The sequence below is a fragment of the Epinephelus fuscoguttatus genome, linkage group LG11 (assembly GCF_011397635.1).
Source record: "Epinephelus fuscoguttatus linkage group LG11, E.fuscoguttatus.final_Chr_v1".
In the NCBI taxonomy this organism is placed as follows: Eukaryota; Metazoa; Chordata; class Actinopteri; order Perciformes; family Serranidae; genus Epinephelus; species Epinephelus fuscoguttatus.
In genome coordinates this window covers 18,271,960-18,297,911 of record NC_064762.1, presented here as the reverse complement: position 1 = coordinate 18,297,911, position 25,952 = coordinate 18,271,960, and the positions used below count along the sequence as shown (strand labels likewise).

Here is a 25,952-nt window from a genome sequence, read left to right as displayed (position 1 = left end):
TAGTGTAATTATCACATATTAGATAAAAAAACAAAACAAACAAAAGAGAAAACTCAAGACCTCAAGGTTGCAAACACTGAATCCCATTTGAAATGCCAAGCACCCAGTCTCCAAGAGTTCTGAAATATTTCTTCCAGATTGAGATTTTTTCTCCACTCTACAAAAGTGCATGAAGCACAAATCAAGTGTTAGGTACAGTTCAAGGCCACTATGCTCTGGCCCTGTTTACACCTCATATCAACATGCTTTCTGGGTGAGTGGATCAAATGTGGGCAGCTCTAAGTACAGGTTCAAGTGCACCAAATATGTGTGAGATCTGATCGCTCATACCACATTCAGAGGGGGTCGGGGACGTATATGGCCACATTCTTTCAGCAGTGTTTATGTTAATGCGTCCTGGGCCACACTGAAGGACTGCCTACCCAACTGATAGCCTTGCTTTGCTGGCACCCCACTGGATAAAAAAAAAATTCTGTTGGTGCTACACAGAGCTGAAGGACTGTCCCCAGAGCCAGCCTCCTTTACGCAAATGATCAGTTCACCGTATACCCAGTTAGCACGAGCTAAGCAGCAGCTATTAAACGGTCCCAACAAATTCACACTGACACTGCAATGGCTGAACTCTGTCATTAAACCCGCCAATAACCGATACGTAACGATAGCCGTGTAATGATAACAGTTTGCCACTTTGCTGTGTGTCCGGACAGGTGGACTGGCTGTAAGTAAAGGCAGTATGTGTGCATATAGCACGACAAACCTCATTGTTAAAATAAACAATGCATTTGGTCTTTGCAAACAAAAATGATTAACATGTTTATTTGCATATAAAGCAAGAAAGTGAGATCCGACCACAAGTGGTCATTCTGGACACATGTGGAGACATTCTGTCTAATGCCAGGTGTGAACAGACAGACATAGAGCCGTCCACTTATGATCAGATCACCCAAGACGCTTGTTAATAGCATGTGTCAATAAGTTCGCTTTGAACTCACCAGTACATTTTATTTTGTGGTTAACTCAAACACTGTATCTCCCTGACTGTTAACTGGGGCATTCACTACTCTCAGCTCATGAAAAAACAGTCCTGTTCATTCTGGATTCTTGGATTCATGGAAGACCACATGTGACACACATGCAGCATGTTGTGGAACAGTCATATAGGTTGTTGTGTTTCCTGTCAGCTGTGCTTATACAGTAGCTCCTGTGATACACGTCTACCATGGCCCACAGGCATGAAATACAGCTCCAAAAGGACAAGAAAGCCGACACATAAACTTCTGAGGACAGAGACAATGCCGCGTCAGCCACAACCTTGGCATAAATAAAGAAGACCGGTGATGGGTGGGGATGTACAGGGTGAAGAAAGTGAAGGTGGAAATGAAGTCGACAGGACCAGATGGAGATGTTCAAAGACAAAAAGGAGGAGGGGCCGGTGGAGAGAAGCAGCAGAGGAGCACAACAAAGCTTTGGGGGCACGGGGAAAGGTTAGAGACGCTGAAGAGAAACTGGGGAGAAATTTAAGTGTGGGGAAAGATTATGTGCTGGATAGAGTTGGTGGGTCAAGGTCAAGCAGTGCAGACATAATAGGCTGGACTTGTTCCACAGGAAGACGAAAGAGAGAAAAATAGACAGTGAGGGATCTGTGTGTGTGTATGTGTGTGGGACGTGGGACACTGTGTGTTCGTACACAGCCCATTATGCCTTCATTACGGTACATGTGTAATTATGACTAACTCGGCGAGCTGCAATAGGAGGTCTCTGTACACAGTGTTCAGACACATTATGGACAGAGGAGAGAAGAAAAACAAAAGTGCTTATCAACATATATTGCATGCATGCTACCGCCCACACAATTAGCAGCATGTACCTACACTAAAAGGGCAGCAACCTGAGTGGTCAGCCATTAGATTTTACAGACGAATTGTATTAAGAAAGACCTATTTTTGATTTCATCTTTAATGTTTTTATAAGCCATAAACCTTTTATTTAATCCGTTTAGTGAAAATAAAAGAATATACATATGTGTTTGTGTCTAAGTGACAAAAGGGAACAACAGCAGTGGTGAAACAGGCTGCAGTATCATTTATGGGCAATAGTACACTGCCAATTTACGTCCACTAACAGTGCTTATTTTTGCCTTTGATATGTTCAGATTATTATTCTAAGTGTCTAACAACATTATGATAATGATCCCTTCAAGGACCTTTTTGTTGAAGAATTAGATCCTTTTTGTTTATCCAGATACCACCCTAAAATTGGTATTGCCAGACCCACCTGACTCCATGTATATAAACAGTAATTTTCATCAAAACACACTTCATTCAAAGGTAATAGAAACAATATAAATCTCACAAAAACAGTCTTGGTTCGTTTTTTCTCTGTACCAGCAATCACCAAGTCTGGTTTTGTTGGAAAAAAAACTTAATTCACCGCTTGAGATGTGACAATATGTTGGCTCTATACATGCTAAAATGACTTGAATGAATATCTGTAATATGAATCTAGTGGGTTTGCCATTGGTGTTTTTGGGGCTGTTTCTGGTTAACCAAAAAGGATCTCACTCTTAACAAAAAGGTGTATCTCTGTAGGGATCCTTTCCATAAGTTGTCAGACACTTATGATCACAATCTGAGTCTGCCAGTGGCAAAAACAAGCACTTTGAGTGGACATTAATTGATGATGCACAGATGCTCTAAGTGTTAACTGTGTAGCCTGTTTTGCTGCTGCTGGCTGCAGTGCTCTTGCTCAGTACTGGACCAGTTTTAAAAATTGTTGTTCCCGTTAGTAGTTAGACATAAAAACAAGAGAAAATAAGGTCCAGGTTGAGAAATAACAGAAATCACCCTTTAAATAGACTGATTTGTGTATACAAGGCTACAAATGCTGTAACAGTCAGAGTTAAAAATGGCGTGTTTTGGCAGAGCCCATCTGGAGGCGAGTGCTGAGCGCTGGTCTCGTCTGCTGGGCCTCCTGGAGGAGCTGTGGAGGTGGATCTGCATGAAGGATGAGGAGCTGGCCAAGCAGATGCCCATCGGAGGAGATGTCCCCACCCTGCTGCAGCAGCAGAACCACTGCACGGTACGTCCTGTCGCCACAGGCAATGTTCCTGTCACGCTTTACAAGATTGATCATACCTTGTCCTTCATTGTTTTCTTCAAGTTTCCAAGTAGTTAAGTTTTTAATTTTTTCATAGAAGTGTGTGTGTTTCCGGGGACACAAAGCAGACCTGTCCCGGAAGAGCTGAGAGTTCTGGATGGTTCATAATGTAGCAGAAGATCAGAAATGTCCATAAATTATTCAGTGCTTTATTAACAAACAGTAGTATTTTGAAATTAATTCTTTGACAGTCAGACAGAAAGCCAGCAGTGGCATTCTTAATCAGCTGCAGCTGTTTGATTGATTTTTTTTTTTTGGTGAGACCCTAACAGCAGTCAAGCCTACTGAAGATAAATGGAAAGGTTTTCCCAAATCCTGCTGAGACATAAGTCCTGTGCTTTAATCCTTGATAAATTCTTAAGGTGATAGTAGGCTGACTTTCTAATTGTCTTAATGTGGCTGTTAAAATTCAGGTCTGATTCCATCATTACACCAAGATTTCATGTTTGATCTGTGGTTTTTAACACCACTGATTGAAGCTGAGTGCTGACTTTTAATCGTTCCTCCTCGGCTCCAGAAACATTGACCTCAGTTTTGTCTTTGTTTACTTGAAGAAAATTCTGCCACCTTTGATCATTAATTTGTTCAATGCACTTACTCCTTATATTCGGCCATAGTCTCCTGGGGATATGGTTATGTAAATTTGTCTGTCCTCTGCATAATTATTGTAACATAGTCGGTTGTCTTCCATAATCTGAGCCAGTGGAAGGATGTCAACAGAAGACAAGACAAAACAAATATGATGATGATGATGATGATGATGATGATGATGATGATGATGATGAAGAGGCCCCAGAATTGAGCCTTGGGGAACTCTGCATGTCATGTCATGTTTTGTTACACTTATTGGCTGAAGGAGTTTGTCTGTCAAGGCCAGTTCTGCTCATTTATGGTGTTTGGTGCGGCACCGAGTTCAGACAGAGTTCAGATACAGAGAGCAAAACATAATGTTGAGCTCACATCATCAGCGTGGTCTAAGCAGGCTAGATTACGATAGCACCACCATGCAGGCATGATGATTTGCAGTTACAAATGACAGAAATCCAACAAGTACAACACTTGTTTAAATATTGTTTCCATTATTTATGAGTTTTGTCGAGACCTGGAGGCAGGGCGAAATTTAATCTAATTCTCTATTCAGGAAAAACCATGTAGTTACACAACCATTTTCATCCCATTGATTTGTCCTAGTAGGAAAAGTACAGATGTTACTTATAACATGAACAGTGGTTCTGTTCTATTCTAAGTGTCCCAGTGAGCCACAACAGTGTGACAGTGAGCCAGCATGCACAATACCAAGAACCTGAAACTGAAGCAAATAAATAGAATTAAGCTACCATTCATTTTGATGTTTTTACACCAATGCTGTCCGGCTTTGACGTGTCAAAGTGTCTTCTGTGAAAACAGCCTTTGAATAACAGAATGTACTAGACACAATCTGCATAATTGAGAGTCAGTCTGTTCCCAGACTAGACCAATCAAAACAGGGCTGGATTAGTCAGATACTTGCTCAGGGGACAAAGTATCTTATAAAAGGAGAAAAAAAGTCTTGCACGTGCTACCTATGCGCCGTAATGTTCCTGACCAAAGTTGGTAAGTGTGGTCTGCTGAACAGTCAGGATTAAACCCACAGGAACATACTGTTATTGTAAAGCAGTGGCAGTAATCACCCTGACATTATTAAGCGTCAGACTGGTCAGCACCGCGGCCACAGTACATTTAGCTAAACTACAAATTGCAGCAATCAAGCATAACCACAGAATGAGGTTTTATGTTTATTATGGTCACTCAGGAGTCAGCATGCACAAAACTTGTATTAGAGGGGAGTTAAAGACCGTCATCAAAATCACTACTATGCAATCAGTGTTGTTCCTTCTATTTCATTCCTAGAAATATTGTTATTTATCACCCTCGTACACACTGTTTCATTTATTCTAACAAGCGATCAATACCTTCATTGTGCCAACCCATTCACACCTTTGTCATCATCACTGCTATTTGTCATCCGTGTTCCCCACTGTATTATTTATTGTAACCACTGGTTATTGTGATAGTGCATTGGCGTGTAATTGCTTTCAGATAGATGACTCACCCTGTGGCTACTGTTTACTCCGAGTCCGCTGGCCGCCACTACTGTTGATGTCACTCTTGACATTGTAATGCGTTTCTCTGCACCCCATTCACCACACTATTATTTTGCTCACCAAAACGCCTTGAGAGTAAACACATGTGCTGTTGTGCTGGGTTGCAAGATTACACACACTGAGACAGATCAACACACACACACACACACACACATTCATTACATATTTGTTTGCAAATGCACATGTATGCTGTATGTGTCCCGATGCATGTGTGATGACTTTAAGGATGTGTACGATATTAGAGTTTGAAAAACAATTCTTATGACAGGCATTGCCAGATTTTTTATGTCATTATACACTATATTACATTGAATTTTCTCATTACATCTTGGTAGATATATGACTAATCAAGCAATCATGCACACAGAAACACAATGAGTTTCCAAGAAAAGCTCAAATGAATACCTGGAAGGAGAAGAAAAATGAATGAAGAAAAAAAGCAAATAAAAGTTTTGAGATGGGAAGGTCAACGAAAAAATAATTTCACATTTAATAAAAGTCTATAAACCTTAGGAATTCCAAACCTCACCCTAATCCCTATCAAAGAAAAAGAGAACTTAGCCTTCAATATGAAAACAGCGTGTTCAGTGCATCCTTGCGGCCTCTTATTTCAAAGACAAACTATTGAAACTGGTAGATAACTGATCTGTTGCAGAGACAGAGTGGGGCTCCGTGCATCGGCAGACAATCAGTTTCTTGGCCGCTGTAATGCCTGCTAAGTATAGTCTTTTAATGATTTAATGAAGGATCATCATTCAAAAGTTGAACAGATTATAGAAAAGAATAGTTTTACTCAGGATCATGGCTAAAACGTTTTATATTATTCAGATATTGCTGCCAGGGCAATGTCAGACCATGTCACTATACTGGATCGAGGGAGCACATGACTACAATGTGGTGATGATCTGGCCTTCATTATATGTCTGAGAAATAAAGAGATGTCTGAATTTAGTGTTGAATTTGACAAGAATGTGTGAATGACTGGGATTATGAGAAGAGAGACATATTCTGCTAGTTAAAGGAATACCTCACCCCTAAACTTAGCATTTGTATACATTGACCCTAACCCTCTTGCACGCCTCCATGATGAGCAACAAATCCAAAACTGAAGAAAATTCTTAATGAATTGGGGTAAAAGGGGAACGACTGTCAGTTCTATTGACTTGCCTAGGCCCAAGTTTTCTGCCATATGTGAGACTGTTTTAAATCATTTTATAATTATTTTAAGTCATTTATTTTTAGATCATTTTGTGGGTGAAGTATTCTTTTAAAAGAGTTGTGCATGCACACAGTCCTTTTTTAACAGTGATGGATAAGTAATGACATTTCAGGTTGGCGCCCTTTCACTTTTACCTTTTCAATAGCTTCTTTGCATATGACCTCATACATTGGTGTAATGTCCAGATCGAGGGCAGGTAACTGCAGGCAAAGGCTAGAAAAGGAAGTAAGAAAAATTTATTTATATAGCGCTTTTTGCAGATGCAGAAGTAGGTCACAAAGTGCTTCGCAAGGGCAATATACAGCTACGTGAACCATGCAGTGAAAAGTGCACAACTAGCAAAACTATTTGCACACACACAAGAAAAAAAGAATTCACACAACACAAAAACAATACACATAATTTTAAAAAATATAGCTCCGTTACATTCAAGTCACCCAAACGCCTGTCTAAACAGGTGTGTCTTTAGCTGGCTTTTGAATGGAACCACAGAGTCCGCACATCTTAAGGGAGCAGGCAGAGCATTCCAAAAATGTAGGTGCTACGGTCGCAAAAGCTTGATCACCACGTGTCTTAAGGCGAGTGCAGGGGGCAGACAAAAAAAAATGTGTATTTGATCGAAGAGCACAAGCTGAAGAATAGTGGTTCAGCCCCATAAGAGGGAGTCTGACAGTGAAATCCTCTGTGAGTAAGAGTGAGAATTTGGAACTGGATCCTATACAACACTGCAGTAATGCTTATGATTTGCACTGTTTGAGTTGTGGTTATCCAACAAATTTGGAAAAATCAAAGACCACTGTAAGTCCAGACGATGGTAGGACGTACCTGTGAAAAAGTGGGACATGTGGATGAAAAACAATCAATTAATGTCAAGCGTAAATGTTTAAGCGTAGCGCAAGTTGGATACAATTATAATGCGCTGTCACAACTTCTCCATGTTTTTAACTACAACCCAGATTTTTAACGGTGTTTCACCAAACCTCTGGGAACGGTTGTTCCAGTAGATAGCCTGACAGCGGTGCATCCATGTACAGAGCTGAAACATAAAAGACAGTTAAACTCAAACACATTTACTCACCAGACCAAAAACAAGACAGCTGTCGTTTCAGTCATGGACCCATCCACATAAGAAAAAGTTAAAGTCCACTAGACACTTGTACGCTTTTAGTGGCCGTCTGTGTAATGTTAGTAACGTTTGGAGGTCTGTTGGACGAGGTTATTTGTAACTATGATTGTGTCCATGCTGGGCAAATTGGTCAAGTTGTGAGAAAAATCTCTTTTCTTTGTTTTGCATGGATCATACCCAACATGAGTTTAAATTTTCTAAAGATACCTGCTGCCTGCAGGTTCATCCACCCTGTTTATGTAGTCACTTTCCTCTGTATCCAGTTCATACAGTGCATGGATTTATCACTTTCTGCCCTCCATTTGAATTTTGTGCATTGTAACAGTTGGGCGCAAACAAACCATTAAGTTGTTGTGATAATCTGTCCAAATTGCTGGTTTGTTTTTTTGTCTGCACGCCTGTGTTTCTTGTACCGCTGCATTTTGTTGTAGCCATGTCACCATGTTCCCGTCTTTTTGTGGGGGAATTATTTCTTTGAGAATCAGGGACTTTATATCTGAGCTGGAGTTCTGTCTGTGTTTTGTGGCACGAGACAACAAATAACTGTACAGGTAAATCAAAATTTGTCCTCTGAGGTCTGAAATGATGTTGAGACGCGCTCTGCGTCTTGTTCTTAGCACCTGACAGAGAACAGAGACAGGCCTCAACCCAGCAGATCAGACAAGGTCCATTAGATAAGGAATGGGACCGAGAGCACACAGTACCCTCGGGAGAATACAGTACAATCTTCCCGCATCTCTACTTTCACCTTCCCTTTCTCATTACCCTCTCTCGGCTCTTCTGTCTCGTTTTCTCCTCTGTGGCGTCTGTCCTGCTGTTGGTGTCCCTTGCCATCTCCTTTCTTTCTTTCACTCTATCCTCTCACCATTCCCTTGTTTGTCTCCAGGTCTTCAGCTTTGAGGGTGCTGGAATAGGAAATAATGGAAAAGGGGAGTTGAAGGCTCACTTTTCATTTTGACTATGTTACACTTTTCCCTTCGCTTCCTTTTCCTCTGTATTCTTAATAGATTGGCCTGGAGGTCTCGCCGACCCTGAGAGGGATGAGGGGGCTGAGCAGCACAAAGAGCTGGGGCTTTGAACACGTCATGCTCTATTACTTGCTTACATCGACACACACATGCAATTCCCCTGTGCTCACGCAGACATACACACATATTCAGTCACTCAGGGACACACACTAGCTTCTCAGTCAGTGTGATGGGGTGAATGTGCATATGGAAATTGGTATCTGTGAGGTAGGGAGGGCTTAGAAAGGCTAAGTGTAAAAACCTGTCTTTTTTCCTCTTTTTTTCCTGGGAGACTTGGGGAGATAAAAGAGGAAGGCTAAGCCACTTAGCCCAACAGAGAGCAACGGATATTGCTGTTATTAAAGAATCAGAGGAAGGAAAAATATGAAAGAGCAGTGGTCCGAAGAGTGGAAGACAGTGATGGACAGGGAGTGGAAAAACGGAGGCAAATTGAGAGCTGAGGAAAAGAGGAAGAAGTAAGTTGGAAATAGGCTTATATGTGAAAGAGGTAAAATTAAAAGAGGTAGAAAGCAGACGATTATGGTGCACTTTCACCTGTCTGCACGGCTCGACAGGAATGATTACCAACCAATTCTTAGCCTTTGATTGCCATCAGAGGCAACTTTTTAACATCTTAAAAATAAGGACAGCAAACCCCAACCACCCCAAAATAAATATATTTTTGTGCCTCAGTGCCAAAGATAGCTGTGGCTGGAGGCATTATGTTGTTGAGTTGTTTGTCTGTCCCCGTGATATCTCAAGAATGCCTTCAGGGAATTTCTTCAAATTTGGCAAAAGTTATCAAAGGTTTCTGTGACCTTGTGTCTGTCTCATTCTCGTGAATGCTAAATGTCAAGAATTCCTTAGGGGATTCTCTCAAATTTGGCACAAACATCCACTTGGACACTTGGATTTGTCCGTCTGTTTAGACTTTGGTGGTTGAAGGTCACTGTGACCTCATGAGACATGTTTTTGGCCATAACTCAAGGACTCATACGCTAATTATGACAAAACTTCACACAAATGTCTAATAGAATAAAATTATGAAATGATGATATTTTATATCCCAAAAGTCAAAGGTCAACTTCACTGTGACATCATAATGTTCTGCAGGAACACTTTTCTGACCATTATCCAATATCATATCTCAGGAACAGAAGGAGAGACATTTGGTCGGATACTGAATTGGTGACACTGATTTTGGGTGTGCACCTTGAAACTGTGCTTCTATGCTGCAGAGTCGAAAATGTCTGTGAAGCATCCGTGTTTTCACTGACATGAATGCTAACTGAAACTGCACCTTGACTGTTTCACGGTGGCATACAATTCCAAGGTGGTAGTTCAAGTCAGAATGAGATGGAAACTTAAAGAGGACTTATTTTTGCTTATTTTCCACACTTCCACTTGTATTTTGCATTTTTACCAGAGCATATTAAAAAAAACACTTTATTCTCCCCAAACTGTCTTTGCTGGAACACCTGTAATCACTCTTTATCTGAGAGGCTTAGTTTAACACCTGTCTGTTAAAGCCTTTCTCTCAGAAAAGTCCAGTCTGTTCTGGTTGGTCAGCGTTTCCAGGTCTTCCATATCTCTGCGTCTCTGAACCGTTACTGCAGTGAGGGGAATGGATGTAACAGAGCATACTGGCACTTTTTAAAATTACCAATAAAAACTTCAAAACCAACTCCTTCACAACCAGTGATGTTTCAGCAGGAATATGATCTGAAATTGGGTAGAGATTTATTACATAGCCAACCAAGATTACATGTTTCCCTACGGTGTAGTGCAGGTGACTTAATGTAAACATTCCCATTAGTGTGCCTGGAGATGATAACCATATAAACACAGTCGGCACACTATGACGTCATATTCACATTTGAATATTTTATAACTCAAAATATAAAGTAACAAACAAATGGCATCCTCAGTTTTGGCAACTAAAAGCTGGTGCCTGGTGGGTGGCCTGGCAACCACTTTTAAAAGTTAGTGCTGAGCCCTGCCTGTCTGTTCTTTGGATATTTAGTTTCTAACACAACAGTTGCATTAGATCCCGTCTGAAAGCAGTTCTGTTTATGTGGCGACTCACATGAGGAGTTCAAAGTGATTGTGAGGGAGAGGGAGAGGTACGTTTTACTTGACTGACTTCTTGCTCCCGCCCCTTTACATTGATCTGTGTCTGTGTTTTTCCTTGCTAAAATGGCCATAATAGCATTTATTAATCGCACATTCAATTATCCAATAAAAGGCCTCCGTCAGCATCCTGCTGATTAAACTCATCAATCTCCTCTATTAAATTAACGGCTTCAAGGATTGGGAACAAGGGACCAAGTGCTTGTGGGCATTTTTAACAACGCTTATCTTCTAGCAACAGTTGGCTTTTTGTCCACATTGTTAGGACAGTGCAATCTTTTCAAATGCTCCAGTTGTTTATTCAGAGCGAGTAAATATGAAGACAAACAGGCAACATGTGATTCTATTTAAATTTAAATGTATTCAACTCTGTTTCCTTAGCAGTCTATAATAATATGCCAGAGCAGCCCACAATTACCCTGTCTAAAGTGAGGAGGGTCTAGTAATCCGCTACAGAACCCATCTTAATCATTGTGCCTGCATGATTGATTAGCACCATTTGCACCTGAACGGACAGGTCGTAAAGGAGAATGAAATGGATTAAAGTGCTGTGCTGGACTTTACCTTATCTCCTGGAAAAGGAAGGACTTTTTTTAAACTCACAGTTGCTTCCCTTTGAGTAACTTTTAATTGTTTTTGTCTCCCTCCTTTGCATGCGTTGGAAGCAGGGTCATGACGCTGTCAGACTCGTGTCCTTACAGTCTGCTGGCTGATTACAGTTTTGTTTTAGTTGAGTCAAGTGCACGGCTCGCTAAGTGTTACAGCTTTATGGTCTGCTATAGTGGAATATCTACACCACACCTCATTATTTTGACTTTATAGCCCACAGCTTTACTGTTTCGCTTCACTGTCATTGCTCTCATCAGCAAGGCTGGGTTTATAGAAGCGATTTATCAATTCAAATCAATCTTCATTTGAATGATCAGATATCGATACATTAAATCCAGAAATTGGTCTTCTAATATATGTATTTTCCCATAGATGTGTGAAGCTTTAACCCTGTTAGTCTTACACGGACAATCTGTAGTTCTTAGGCCACATGAGAGACTAGCAAACCTCGGATAAAACATGCACGGAGTACCACAGAGCCTAAAGGCTGATGTCTGGTCGCATTTCAGAATTAAAAACTATGAGGACAGAGAAGAGCTATTTCCAAACCTATTTAAGAAGACACTCGAATACGCAATCTGCAAAAACGTCCAAACTCCACTGGAGAAGGTATTTGTGATATTGTAACTGTAATATACCAAATCAAACTGGCATCTTGTGAATTATAATCAGTTTGTTAAATCAGTGGTGATACCTTACTCATCAGCATCATTTCCGGCCACAGTATGCAGCTGTTTAGCAAAATAGTACACTACCTGCCCAGCGCTAAACAGCACATAATAGAGCATTTAGCAGCTAAAGAGACAGATATTTCCCTCTGGGTTTTGTTGGACCAAATAACAGACCTAAAAAGAGAATTAATATTGGACTTGCATTCATCTGGTGGACAGAAACATGACTATGAAAGAATGACCAAATTACTCTGTGTTGGATGTTTGATGTGTAAATAAGCAGCTTCCGCTGCGCCCAAGTGACCTAAACATTAATAAATGCAGGTCAGACAAATAGACATCATGTGCAACAATATATTCAAGAAAGACATGAATAAATAACTAGGACCACACAGTCGTAGTAAAGATCAGCAATAATAAAAATGATAGTAAATATACTATGATTTCAAGTTTAATTTGCATTGGGGAATGACAGACTGTCTAAAAACATATTTCATCCTGCCAGAAATAAAAGACAAATTCTCTTCTGTAAATAATTCCAGTGTGGCAGGAACACAACATTGTAAAATAAACATATCCAATAAAATAGTAAAATAACTATGTTGTGTTTGATGCTAACACGGAAGAAACTTATGTTTGCATTATTACTTAACTGTGCCTTACTATTTTATCAGCTGCAAAGCAGTCTGACACATGTTAGCGTGGGTATTTTACTTATTTAGATATGGTTAATGTTGGAGGCTGTAGATAAGCGGAGCATTTGAGAGAGTAGCTTTTACATTGGATGTTGAAGGATAACTTTGGTATATTTCAACCTGGGCCCTATTTCCCCATGTGTATGTGTGCATATGATTCATAGGTACAACTCGTTCTAAAATTGGTTCACTATTGAGGGAGGCGGATGCAGCCGGCAGCCGCGAGGTAGATATGAGGGCAAATGCGTCCCGTATAAGTTTGCGCATTAAAAGTGCTTTTTTTCGCCACTGACGGGTTCAGATCGCCAGTGCTATCTCTGTAAATACCATACTAAGCGTTTCCCTGACCCTTCACCTCTTCCTGGCCGTGACGTCATCTTGTGAGAGCTTTACTTGTTGCCGGAAGAAAACAGGGTACGATATATACGAGGGCAAAGTATGCAACAGTAAATGTGCGTCTCGGAGACAATTCTAGGTGTCAGTATTACGTGCATAAAGACATTAGTTATACTTACTTGATGGATAGTTGACCATTTGGTCCCTGTGGTTTTGGTCGCCTCCTCCAATTTAGTTTGGGCACATGAAAAAAGGTATCCAGCACTGCCCTGTTGATCAGAGGGTGGAAATCCTCTAACGTAGTTACACAGCATTTGGTAGTCATCCCAGGACACATCGAGACCATGAATATTGGGCAGCAGGTCCCACTTGTTACAACACAGTCATTCTTCCTCTGTGGGTATGGAGACACAGCAACCACAGGAGCACTACCAGTCCTCAAAGATTCGCGTTCGTGCAGCTGCTGCTTCACCCTCGCCTGCTTGTTGGCCCCCTTTCTCTATCCTCGTCTGCTTGTTGGCCCTCTCTCTCTATCCTCGTCTGCTCTTCAATTTGTAGGAGCTCCTCGTCTGTATACTCGGGCTTAAATAAATATGGGCGGCCATCGTAAGAAATGGCTCATCCTCACTCTCGAAATTGGGTAGATATACAGCCATGATACCGATGCAGTAAAACTCTCAACTGTACTCCAGGACAACCAGCGCCACTCAATTTTCTTCTGGCAACAAGCAAAGCTCTCGCGAGATGACGTCACAGCCGGGAGGAGGTGAAGGGTCAGGGAAACGCTTAGTATGCTATTTACAGAGATAGCACTGGCGATCTGAACTGGTCAGTGGCGAAAATAAGCACTTTTAATGCGCAAACTTATACGGGACGCATTTGCCCCCTTTACCTTTTTAGCTTGTTTCGCAGCTGCTGGCTGCATCCGCCTCCCTCAATACTGAACCAATTTTAGAGCGAGTTGTACCTATGAATCATACGCACACATACACATGGGGAAATAGGGCCCAGGTTGAAAAATAGCGAAGTTATCCTTTAAGGGCAAGGGATAATTAAAAGTTCAGTCTAAGGCCTTGAGCTCACGTACATGGACATATTTGAAAATGTAGCTTTTTCTAAGCATTTTGGCCTTTCATCCACACACAAACTCCATTTTCACTGTTAACATGTAGACAGGGAAAATTAATTTTGGGCTTTAGACGTCAGATAGTGTGCCATTATCTCCTTTGTGAGGCACCACCAATTAGGCAACATTTCGCATAGGTTGATAAATAGAGCTGGTTTTAACTTTACTAAATTAGTTTGCATGCTTACACAGAAAAGTTGTTTTTCCACTGTAGTGAGGACAATAGGCATCAGAATATGCCACGGAGGGTCACTGCTCCAGGTAGCCTCCATTATTAGCCTTTTTCAGGCTTCTGATTGGCCAACATTTTCTTCTCCCTCTTTGTGTAGCTTCTGGATTATAGTTTTATCTCCGCCTGTTGGCATGCTCTTGGCAAATTGTGTTTTTGTTTCATTTGGACTGATATTATTGAACGAAAGTGCTTCTTTGGACAAGAAAAGGGAGGGGGAAATTTGTGTTTTCAAAAATACCTGCATCCATGTTTGCTAGGCTGAAGTAACTCTGAGGTAACCTCATGAGCTGTGTAACTAAGTGCAGTTGCAAAATCTAATTTGGCTCAGACAACAAGCTCAAACATTAACCTCCACTAAAATACCTTAATATTTATTTGCTATAAGAAAAATAAGACGTCATCAGTGTCCTGAAAATGTGTAATATCTTTGAAGGTGAGTGAACCCTTATATTTTGAAGGCTCCTTGATTCAGGGGCTTTTGTGATGTTGACAGCTGGTATATTGTAGTGGTCCTTTCGGGAGGCTTATTTTCCTCCTGGAAGAAGATGAGGGGTGCGGTAATATTGCAGATAGCAGGGTTTTGAAAGGGGGAAAGAAGGATGTTTGCCAGAGCCCTGAAAGTAGCTGTTGTGATGTTATCTTATCTCCACCACAGCACAGGGCACACGGCGATAAGAGTTTGCTGTGTTACTACGGCCACACATGCACAGACCTGAACACAAACACCCCCCACACACAGACACAATCACTCAGACACAGAAACGCACCCAGCCAAGGTCACAGTCACTTATAAGTAGATGCTGTAAGTATTGTGGGAGTGACAGGAGTCCTGTCTTCCTCTGGTCTTCACAAATCACAGCGGCCCAGACCCTGTTCTGATGTGCCAGTGCTAAAAACTATTAAAAAGAAGAGTATAGTGCCCCATTTTATCTTTGACATAGACAGCCATGTCTTATCACTCATAGGCCACCTGGGATTTGACAGAAAAAGAGCTTTTTTTCTTAACCTGAAAGCTGTACATGTGTTTGATATTTACCTCTCATGCTCCCTCTGAAAAGTGTGTCCCCGTGTGACACTCTGATAATGTGAGCACAAGCGTGAAGTTTCACTAAAAAGACTTGTTTGAGTGTTGGGGGAAAGGTCTTTTTTGGTGTTGTCTTCTGTCTGAACTGCAAGGATACCCGGTGGCTGGATGACAGACGGAGAGGTTGTTTCTAACAGGGGGAATTACTTGGCACTACTTGTGTTGCCACTGTTATAACCGTCTGTGTCTTTGTCTGTGTCTCTTTGGAGCCAGTCAACAGTGAAGGATGATGTTTGGGAGAATCATGCTGCCATTAACTTCAACATTTATTGTAATACAGTACATGCAATATTATGCAAACTAGGGCTGTGCAGTATGGTTATGAATATGATTGACATGATATTAATAAAGCCTTCAGGACTTCAAAGTTCATTCTTGATCTTAGAAACAGCAGTTGACAAAATAATCTCAGCAGCAGCTGTTGTGGAGGTTTCAATCAGATCACATGATCTTCATCAGCAGATTTCAGACTTCTCATCCATGTTGGCTGAAAATTTGAATCTCGGGGTTTGTTCCTGACTTGGAAAACAATTTATAAAGATACTTTCCAAATTCAGCATCTATCACAATATGAAAAATCATATATAGAATTCAGGGTCATCAGAATCTTGGGGGCGGATCACCGGGGGCAGTATTGGCCAATACTGATCATAGATTACGGGGCCTTTTTGAAGCCTTCTGCTAATCCTGTAGCATTATTTATGTGTTTAACTATTCCTAACAACACTGCATATTAAGTATTAAAATTAAGAGATGAGAGAGTATCATGTATTGACAGCTGTTTATTTATTGGCAGGCAACATGTGCAACATATTCCACTCTCTCTCTCTGTAAGACAGAACTCAAACCATTATTGGGAGAAACTTAGAGCTTAACAAATATAGCTTTCCTGTACACACCATATAGTAAATAGCAAATAGTGTTCCTCCTGGGGGGTTTTTTGTCAAGTTTCAGTTAACTAAAAGTCTGGGCATTAGTCAAAGAAAATCGGAACTACTGTAGTGTAATTTTAGTCAATGAAAACTGTTGATATTTGAGAACAAGTACTGTCTGAAAACCACTGGTTGCCAGAGCATCTGTATACATGATGATCAAGCTGATAATGATAGATGCACAAAAGGTCTTACATCAGACCAAACTCTTTTTTTTTTGCCTGGAATCATTTTTAGACCTTTGTAGAAGGATAAAACGATAATTTCACAACACCACAAAATGATTAAACTGAAAGTTGATAAACAATTATAATGGTGCTGAAAGAGTCCTTTTATAGATCAGTCAATCGATAGAAAATTAATCAACAACGCTTTTGATAATCAGTCATTATAGTCTGCTTTTACAAACAGAAACTTTGCTTTGAAATGTGAGGCTTTGCTGCTTGCTGTTGTGCAGCATTGTAATTTGAATAAATTAAGGTTTTGGACTGTTGGTGAGACAAAACAAGCAATTTAGAGATGTTACCTTAGGCTCAGGGAACTAATGAAGGGCATTTTTCCCACATATTTTTTTTGGCATAAAACAATTAATTGAATCATAAAAATGAATCAGCAGATTGAATTTGAAAATAATAGTTAGTGGCAGCCTAAGATAATATTGAATTCGCCTAGGCCTCAAGCAAAACATTCTGAATATTTGCTATGCACTCCATATAATCTGAGAATCAGTGATACTGCATACAAAACAGAGCCAAAGTAGGAAAATATTTTGGCAGTAGCAGCAGTTTGAGTTTCTTTTACATGTGGTTGTAATCAGGCGTCTCTGATTCATCCATCCAGGGGTGTTTGTGCTCACACCGAGCCGCTATCTGTGATTTGCAGGGGAGAATTTATTGTGACGTTACAAAACTGATATCAGAATATTTTACTTGCTAAACTCTAAGCAGTATGCAAAGAATATTTGCGAATAAACAGCCTCTTCATACTCAATTCAATCCCTTTCAAAGCCCAATTTAAGCCAGCAACAAATCTGTGGGCGCGAAACAAAAAGCGGATGAAAAAGCGAGAAGTTAGTTTCGACTGGTAGTTGTCCTCTCAGCTTAGCTCCTCACCCTCCTTTTCTTATCTCTGTGCCACATACACACCTCTGTCTCCTCTTCCTCAATCACCTCTCATTTACTTTCTATCTCTCAAGGTCTCCTCTCTGAGCTACCTGCCTATTTATGCTTCCACCATGTGAGCTGGTAGGAAATCATTGGAACGGAGCAAACCATTTATTAGCAGGTGTGATTTAATTTGTTTTCAGCAGGATGCTCCATTTCAGCGTGAGGGTTCATTTGTCCACAGAAGGCTGTGTGAAATTGTCATTGCAGTGGTTCAAACTTAACTTTTACAGAAACCCTGAAATGAGCTTTGTTATTTTGAAACTGGAACAAAAAGGAGTGAGTACATGAACATCTCAAGGCCTGCGTGCTAATAATATTAATACTTCCCACTCCTCCTGCCCTGCTATTTTCTCCCCCTCTCTTATCTCCCCAGATGGTACTGCATAGACGATCCCACTGAACCCAGCATGTTGTCATCTGCCGCTCATGCGATGATGTGTTCACGACTACAAAAACAGAATTTTCGGCGTCTCATTTTTCGCTGCGCTCATCGTCTGCTTGATAAGTCTGATAAGTGTGAGACTTTATCAAAGCGAGTCGTCCCATCTAATCAACTTGCCTCACAGCATCTTAAACTACATCGCCTCCTCACAAAGCAATCACACACTCCGATAGGCAATGAGGTCCCCGGGGGGTCACACTTATATTAAAACAAGAATAATTATACTGTTACATGCCATGCTTGCTCCCTCTATTTAGTTTTATAGGCTGCTGTAAGCTGTGGCGAGGATGACTAGGTGACATGAGGTTAAGAAAAGTGTCTTTTCATAGCTGTTTTTCTATACAGTGGGAACTGGAGTGTGTGTGAATGGCTTTATGTTTGCGCTTGTGTGTGTGTGTGTGTGTGTGTGTGTGTGTGTGTGTGTTAATATTCTGCTGTGTAAGAAGATGTGCAGGAGATTTTGGTGTTGCTAGCTGGCTCTGCAATGATAATTCCTGCAGGGTTATAGCTCCCCAGCAGCTCACTTCATTCTGCGGATCAGTCAGCTAATTTCGCACTGACCCCAAGGAAATGCCTGGTTTGACCCAGGACACTTGCCTTCAATCGCCGCTCTGTTTCCAGCCCTCTCACTCCCCCCTTGACACTCCTAACACTCTCGCTCTTACCTATTTCTCTCCCTCTTAATAAGGGAAGACTGGGCAGACACAGTGTTTTGTTATGCAGCAATCACCTAATTAGCCGTCGAGAGTGTTGTTTATTTCATCCATAAGCTGAACGTAAACATCTGCTCATGTTCTTTGGTGGAGCGTGAGTTAATCATAAGTGTCTCTGCTGTAATATAATGAAAGTCGGAGCTGATTTAAGCAGAACTGGTTGATTAGTAGATATTTATGTGGTGGGGGTGGTGGGGGTGGGGTGGGGGGGGATACAACATCCTGTTCAAAATACAGCAGGTTCATGTGGAGTTCATTGGTGCTGATAAGGAGACAAGAGTCACACATGCACATACCTGCAGAGGAAATGCATTAATTACCCTTTTCTCAAATCCATTGTTGAAAAAAAGACCCTGCTTACAAATGCACTTTCTTTCTCTTTAAGATGACTCATTCTGTCCTCAGTCACTGTGAAAACTTGACTGGATAACACACACTGGTGCCTAGATGTATACTCCATTAACAATAATTTCTAAGTGTGATGTGAGTTTACTGGATATACTCAACCGTCCCATAATGCATTGTGTCTCTTGAGACTGTGCAACAGCGCAGATTTTGAGCCAGGCTAAATGCTGTTACTTCAGCAGGTTACTACACGTGGCATACTTAATCATTCAGTCATTAGGCAGTATGCAGTGCATACAGATCAAGCACACAGCCACTGTCTTCTCTGTTACAATCATTACAAAGTAACAAAGTCATTTATTTTTGCTAACTCTAACCTTTTCTTAGAAATCTCAGCCCCTTTAATCCATCATTCTGCATTTCTCATGCAGGTACTACGGTCAGAACTGAAGGAACGCGAGCACTTGGTGATCAGTACTTTGGATCAAGCCCGGATGTTTCTCGCTGACCAGCCCATCGAGGGTCCCGGAGAGCCACGCAAGAACCTCCAGCCAAAGACAGGCACGTTTACACTCTCCTTAAAAACATCTGCATGCTTCCTTTATCAGGTATACTCAACTTGATTTGCCCGAGGGCCACTTCTGTAAAGTGGCAGGAGGCCAGGGACCAGTTAATAAACAAACAATAATTCTTATTAGAGAAAATTTATTAGAATTAAAAGGCCCTTAACTCATCTGTCTTTGAAATGTTTTACTTTCAAATTAACTGACTTATTAACTGCTTGGCCTGGACCTATGTCTGGGGTCAGGGGAATCCTCACATGGCACTGTTTTTGATGTTTTTGTATGCACTCTGGTACCTTATTTACAATCAAAGTGCAAGACAGAAATTCACAATGTGAATCAGCTTATTTTAATCATGAATGAAATAATGGTAGGCAGGCCACCACGTGTGGTCTGCTGGTGGTAAGTTGAGTATCATTGCCCTTAAACACTGGTTTACACTATAGTAAGCATTCTTTGCCATCACTGACAGGCACGGTGTTGTAAAACTGTAATTTAGTAGTAGTGATGGATTGTTACCAGAAAGTAGAGAATATGTCATGGACACACTTTTTTCTTGTCCCTGTGGGAAGTTTTCAAGACAGTATATAGTGGATACATTTCACTCTTGAACACTAAAATAAAATAAGAGGGTCAAAATAGTGCCATATACATTACGAATGCAGGCCAGGAGGTGTGTTCAATTGTTTGTAACATAGGTAAACATGTCACATGAGTCGCAATACTCCTTGTGTTGACTCCGGGAGGCAGTAGCTCAGCCCATATGGACAGGAACGGGAGGGTGCCCAATACAAGTCCTTGTAAGGACCAAATATGCCACTGGATATGGCACCGAAATAAGGCACTGAACCCCAAACTGCTCAGGGCACCTGTTTGTGGGCAGCATGTGTTTGTATTTCAGGCCTGTGTGTGTATATGACAACAGAGTGAAAAAAAATTTAAGTTTGCCTCAGGGATTAATGAAGTATATCTTCTTCTTCTTCATATTCGCGGGCTGCAATACGAAGCTTAAAATTAAAGATACACTATACAGGATTATCCTACAAAACAATGTACAGGCTCACACAGAAGTAATCCCTCTCAATCATAACTTTTTCTTCTTTGTATTGTGTGAGACGGTGATAATAGAGCAGGGACATACAAACAGTCAAGAGAGATTAAGAAACTAAAGTAAGATAGAGACATACAATAAAAATAAAGACCAACAAAACAAAACAAAACAAAACAAAACAATACAACACAAACAAAGAATGCAGCATGGGCTTGAAGTGGCGGGTATAAAGGCAATGTGGCATAAACAGAGATCCAGCAAAACTGTGTATACAGATGGATGTGTGTGTGCATATGTGTCAATCATCACTTACAGTGTGACCCACTAGAAGTGTGTAGTGGTGTTTTTTCTGCAGAGATTCTGCCCGCTGCCTGAATTTTCTTATTTTCTTCTTATTTTCGGTGTTAGGGATGTTTATGGGTATGTTCTCCCGCAGCGCTCAGGTGAGGTTGGAGCTTTATAAAAACGTAGCAACCAGGTGCCAGACTGTGAGCAGCAGGCATTCAAGAGACACAGTGCCGAAAAAACGCAATTATAGCGAGGCGAAACACCAAACAAGAGTGAATATGGGGTTGGCTTTTACTTCCACTTTTTACTGGCGAGCTCTTGTACAAACAGTAACCAACAATCCTGCATAGTATACCTTTAAACCATCCCCAACTTCTACTTTGCCGCAGAAGTAATCAGCTTGAGCTCAGAGCGGCTCCCACAGCTTTCCACAGCCATTGCATGTGAGCTCATCGCAGGCTGCACTTCGCTGCTGCATGGTGTGTTTGGCGTGACGCCCATAGGTCACCAGAATGTCCTTGTAGACTCCTTTCTAACAAGCTGGTAATAACAGATCACCAGAGTGTCTGACTCAGTACATTCTGTACCAAAAAGCACTTAGAAATTCACAGCAAGCCTGTCATGTTGTCTTAAAACTACATGTGAGGACTTACTTGGCCCAGTTTTAAGGTTAAGTGTTCTAGAAGCACCATTCACTAATGCTGGAGCTGGTTCTAATGCCAATATCTAACAGAGCACCCGAGAATGAAATATACAGCGACTCATTCAGCATTCCCTCCATGTCTTGGTTGGATGAGGCAGGGAAGTCTTGGTTAAGTCAGCACATTTCCCTTCAAACTAAAACCCTACTGTGTAAATAATTAAACCGTCCCAAGGGGCTGTGTAGGGGTGTGGTGAGACTTCAGAGCGCATTCTGATAGGCTTGTTGTCTGTGATCTTTGATACGGATATCAAAGCGTCGCCTCATTGTATAAATAGATAAAAAGCTGATCTAAGATCAGAGGCTGCACTTGTTGTTTAATCAGTGGCGATGGGATTTGTCGTAGTGACTCTGTAGCAAAGTCATAACAACTTTAATTGTCTTACATTCTCCGTCTTATTAATTAAGTTTCGTCTATGACACTAAATTGACTTTTCTTGTTTTGTTTGTACCCCACTTTCTTCATTACAAGAGACAGTTAGCATCATATTGTGTGCATCTGTGTGAAACACCACCTGCAGCACGTCTCACAGATGTCTGGTGTGTGTGTGTGTGTGTGTGTGTGGAGAAGAGAGGGGACCAACAGGTGAAGATGGTAATCCTGTCCCTACTCTGGAGATGAGACCTTAGAACTCATAAAAGCTGCTCATCTTTCTTTGTAGTTTAAATGGGTATTTGGGGAGCAGTTTCTCTTCTGCCATCTTTTTTTCTTCCTTTTTGTCTGTGTCCTCTTATATGTCACAGTTATTCTGTCCTCTGTGTCTCTCACCTTAATTCTCTCTTTTTTTGGTCACTTTCATCATGCCTTGACTGCCCTCACGTCCTCTCTCGCTGTAATTGAGATCCCTTTTTTCTTTTGTCTTATTACCTCCTGCCCTTCTCTTCTCCCTCCTCATCTTGAGTTATTTGCCTAAGCTGAAATCAAATAAAGGACAGAGGAATAATGGAAAATAATGTGCAGGAAGACAAAAAAAAATGCCCAAGAAAGCCTTCTTCAGTACCTTAAGAGCCCTGACACACCAAGCCAACGGTCGGCCGTTGAACAAAGTCAGGCTGTCCGTGAGTTTTTGTGGTGTGTCCTGCACCATTGGCGCTAGTCAACCCTTGACAGCCTTTGTCAGCCCTTTTTTGGTAGATTCAGCACAAATTGGTGTCAGAAACGAGACGAGCAGAGAAGCGGAAGTTAGGAAAGCAAACAAAAAACTAAAGTCAAGGGGGCGTGAGACTGAAACAAACTTCTTATAAAAGTTAAGGTTTTTTTTGGGTTTTTTTTAGCCATTCTGAAACAGTTTGTAACTGTTTGTGTTAATGTCTGCTAGCACACAGTTAATATTCTTTGTTCTGTCAACAGCGGGTTGTGTTGTTAATGTGCTAACTGGCTAAGTAGCATCTTGAAGCTGTCCTGTCAGTTTTCTGGGTTACCTTTTTTGAATAACGAATACAGGCTACCTCCGTCTGCTGGAATGGAGAGTTATTTCCTCTCACACAGGTGCAGAACATGCCAGCTAGTTGGCTGTTGGCTGTAGTCTTTGCCATGTGTTCAAGTGCAACTTTTTCTCCAAGACACAGGTGATGTGAGGTGATGTAACAGTTGGCCTTCATCACCATCTATTCTTTAATGTTTGTTTGATTTTTCTGGGCCCTAAAATGTCATCCAGATTTATGGACCCCTATATCTTGTGAAAATTAACTAGTGAAGAATTAGGGAAAATGAAAAAGAATCTGACATGGAATTGTCTAGAAAATCTTTCTATCTCTTCTTCCAATTATAACCTGTGTGTAAAAGTGCATAAATAAAAAAACAGTAATATCAGAATATTAATGAAGTTCAGTTTTCTGAAATATAAAGAGTTGCAAGTTGCATTTTTGGCAAAGGATAATTTTATTAAGAGTTCCTAACTAATGGGAAACTGGAAACTAAGTATATATTGTAATGACATGTATGGAAACTGTCTATGCCAACAAAATAACTTTCTTCTCTCTATTCTCTCTCTTCACCCAGACCTCACCCCGGAGGAGAAGGCTCGAGGGTTGGCCCGAGCCATCCGCAAGCAGACGGGTGAGGTGAGGGAGCGATGGGAGCGTCTGAAAGGACACATGGGTGGCTGGCAGAGTCAGGTGGAGCGAGCCTTGGAGCGACTCCAGGAGCTGCAGAGCTCCATGGACCAGCTGGACCTCCGGCTGACTCGGGCGGAGGAGGCCAAAGCTACCTGGCAGCCTGTGGGGGATCTGCTGATCGACTCTCTGCAGGATCACATCGACAAGACCGTGGTGAGTTAGAGAGACAGCACTGCTGTGGTGTGCACTATTGCCAGAGCACCATACTCATCAAGACATCAAGTCAGGAGTTAGACACCACACCCCTATGTACATCATTACAGCATACGGCACCCAATCAACCTGAATAAAATACATCTTCTCTTTAACTTGGACGATCTTTCATGAGACCAACTGATTTAACAGTTAAGACGGTGCTGCCAATTGTGATTTGACTCCGTAGAAGTATTAGCCGACACTGCACATCCATGAAATAAGTGTGTCAATAGTGTGAGTCAGACTTAGCTGCAAATTCTCACACAGTTTCCGCCTCTCTTCTGTTCTTCCTGGAACAAAGCCACTCGATTTAATGATGTACTCGGTTTGATGATTCTGTCTCGTTTCTTTGCAAATGCCACTCATCAAATTTGAGGATGTCGTTCCCCAAGGAGACCTGGCCAAGAAACAAGCAACACATTTAGTTTACAGGCAGAAAAATGACAGCACTTCCTAATGAGCAGTAAACAATAAATGGATGTTGTGATGAAGGAGAAGTAGAGGACAGAGGAGCAACAGTTGCATCAAAATTCGTCAAATTTGAAATAATAGTTAACAGGTTGCGTGAGCGAAGGCAACTCCTCCAGTGTTGCATTAATTTGGCTGTCTGTTACACCAGCTCGCAACTTAAATGATTGCCTCCCAGTGGCATGGACAGTCTGGCCAGTTATGTCTCTTAATATCCATGTCATGTAGGCGCTCTGAATACAACTGTTAAAGAGAGGATTGTCTACTTTTTTGCTTTAGATATGACTAAATAAACTTATCCTAATATAAGTACCCTGCAGCTATTAGCACTATGAACTAAAAGTTTTAGTGCCCAAGACATACCAAAGGGAAAGCCAAAATCTCAAGGCACATTTGATCCATGCAATAAGTGATCCATCGTCCCACTCACAGCTTTCTCCTTTTAATTGTTATTATCCCTCACACTGGCTGCCAATCAGGGCTTTTACAATGATAAAATTGCTTTTTATTTAAGTGGAATCTAGTGGGTTTAGCAATTTTACTCTTAAACAAAAACATTTATCTCCATAGGCATCCTTTCCATAATACTGTCAGACACTTACAATAACAGTCTGAGCATGTCAGTGCAAACATGCCTGAGTGTTTACACTGCAGCCTGGCCACTGCTCCTGCTCAATACTGGACCAGTTTAAAAGAATATTGTTCCCATTAATCACATGAGACACAAAAGCATTGGAAAATAGGGTCTAGGTTGAAAAATACCCTTAAAGCATAGATTTTTAAGCTTATTTGACGTGCAGAGCGCCACACAGCAACTCCTCAGCACTCTCACGAATGCCTTATTTTTCCTTTCTCTCGCATTCCCATATATACTGACTGTATCTATTGCAAACTAGCTACATTTCCAACCGCAAAAATGGCATCCCAAAATACGAATGCAGAGGATGATATGGATGAGAATATACTGTCAGTTTTCTGATTGGAGCGTAAAATATTTAAGACGCCTTTCTTACATCTTTTTTTCACAGAGCTGTGTTTAAAACACCTGCCTCCGTGAGCTACCTGGTTTTGGAAGGGTTTTGGGGTTGGGTGTCAAAAGCTCTCATGCAATCTTCCTGGTACATGTGGCCACTGCCGACATGACTTAGCGAGCAGGAGGACTCGCTTCATTCAATTCAATTTATTGCTTCAGTTGACTACATTCACATAAAATGTGGTGAATTTTCCAGGTAATTTTCTAGTGATAAATTGTGATACAACAGTTAAAACCAGTATATTTCCAGTATGTGACACAAGTATGTAGGCATTAAGTGTATATAGACAGTGGAAGCTTCAAATAGATATTATATGAGAAGGAAACTCAATTAAGAACTTGATTTATCTCCTATTACATCATAAGGTCACCATGATAAACAAGAAAAAGTTAAACAGCAATT

General features: G+C 41.1%; 1 protein-coding gene across 17 annotated transcripts in view; it reads left to right on the top strand.

The window, feature by feature from the left end:
* Positions 1-25,952, top strand: part of utrn (utrophin) — a 242,980-nt gene that overhangs the window by 136,709 nt on the left and 80,319 nt on the right. For all 17 annotated transcript variants that reach the window (XM_049591027.1, XM_049591013.1, XM_049591017.1 and 14 more), the window contains 3 exons: positions 2,922-3,078; positions 19,565-19,694; positions 23,738-24,006. In XM_049591027.1, coding sequence (XP_049446984.1) covers positions 2,922-3,078; positions 19,565-19,694; positions 23,738-24,006 — 556 coding nt within the window. The remainder of the gene's footprint in view (positions 1-2,921; positions 3,079-19,564; positions 19,695-23,737; positions 24,007-25,952) is intronic.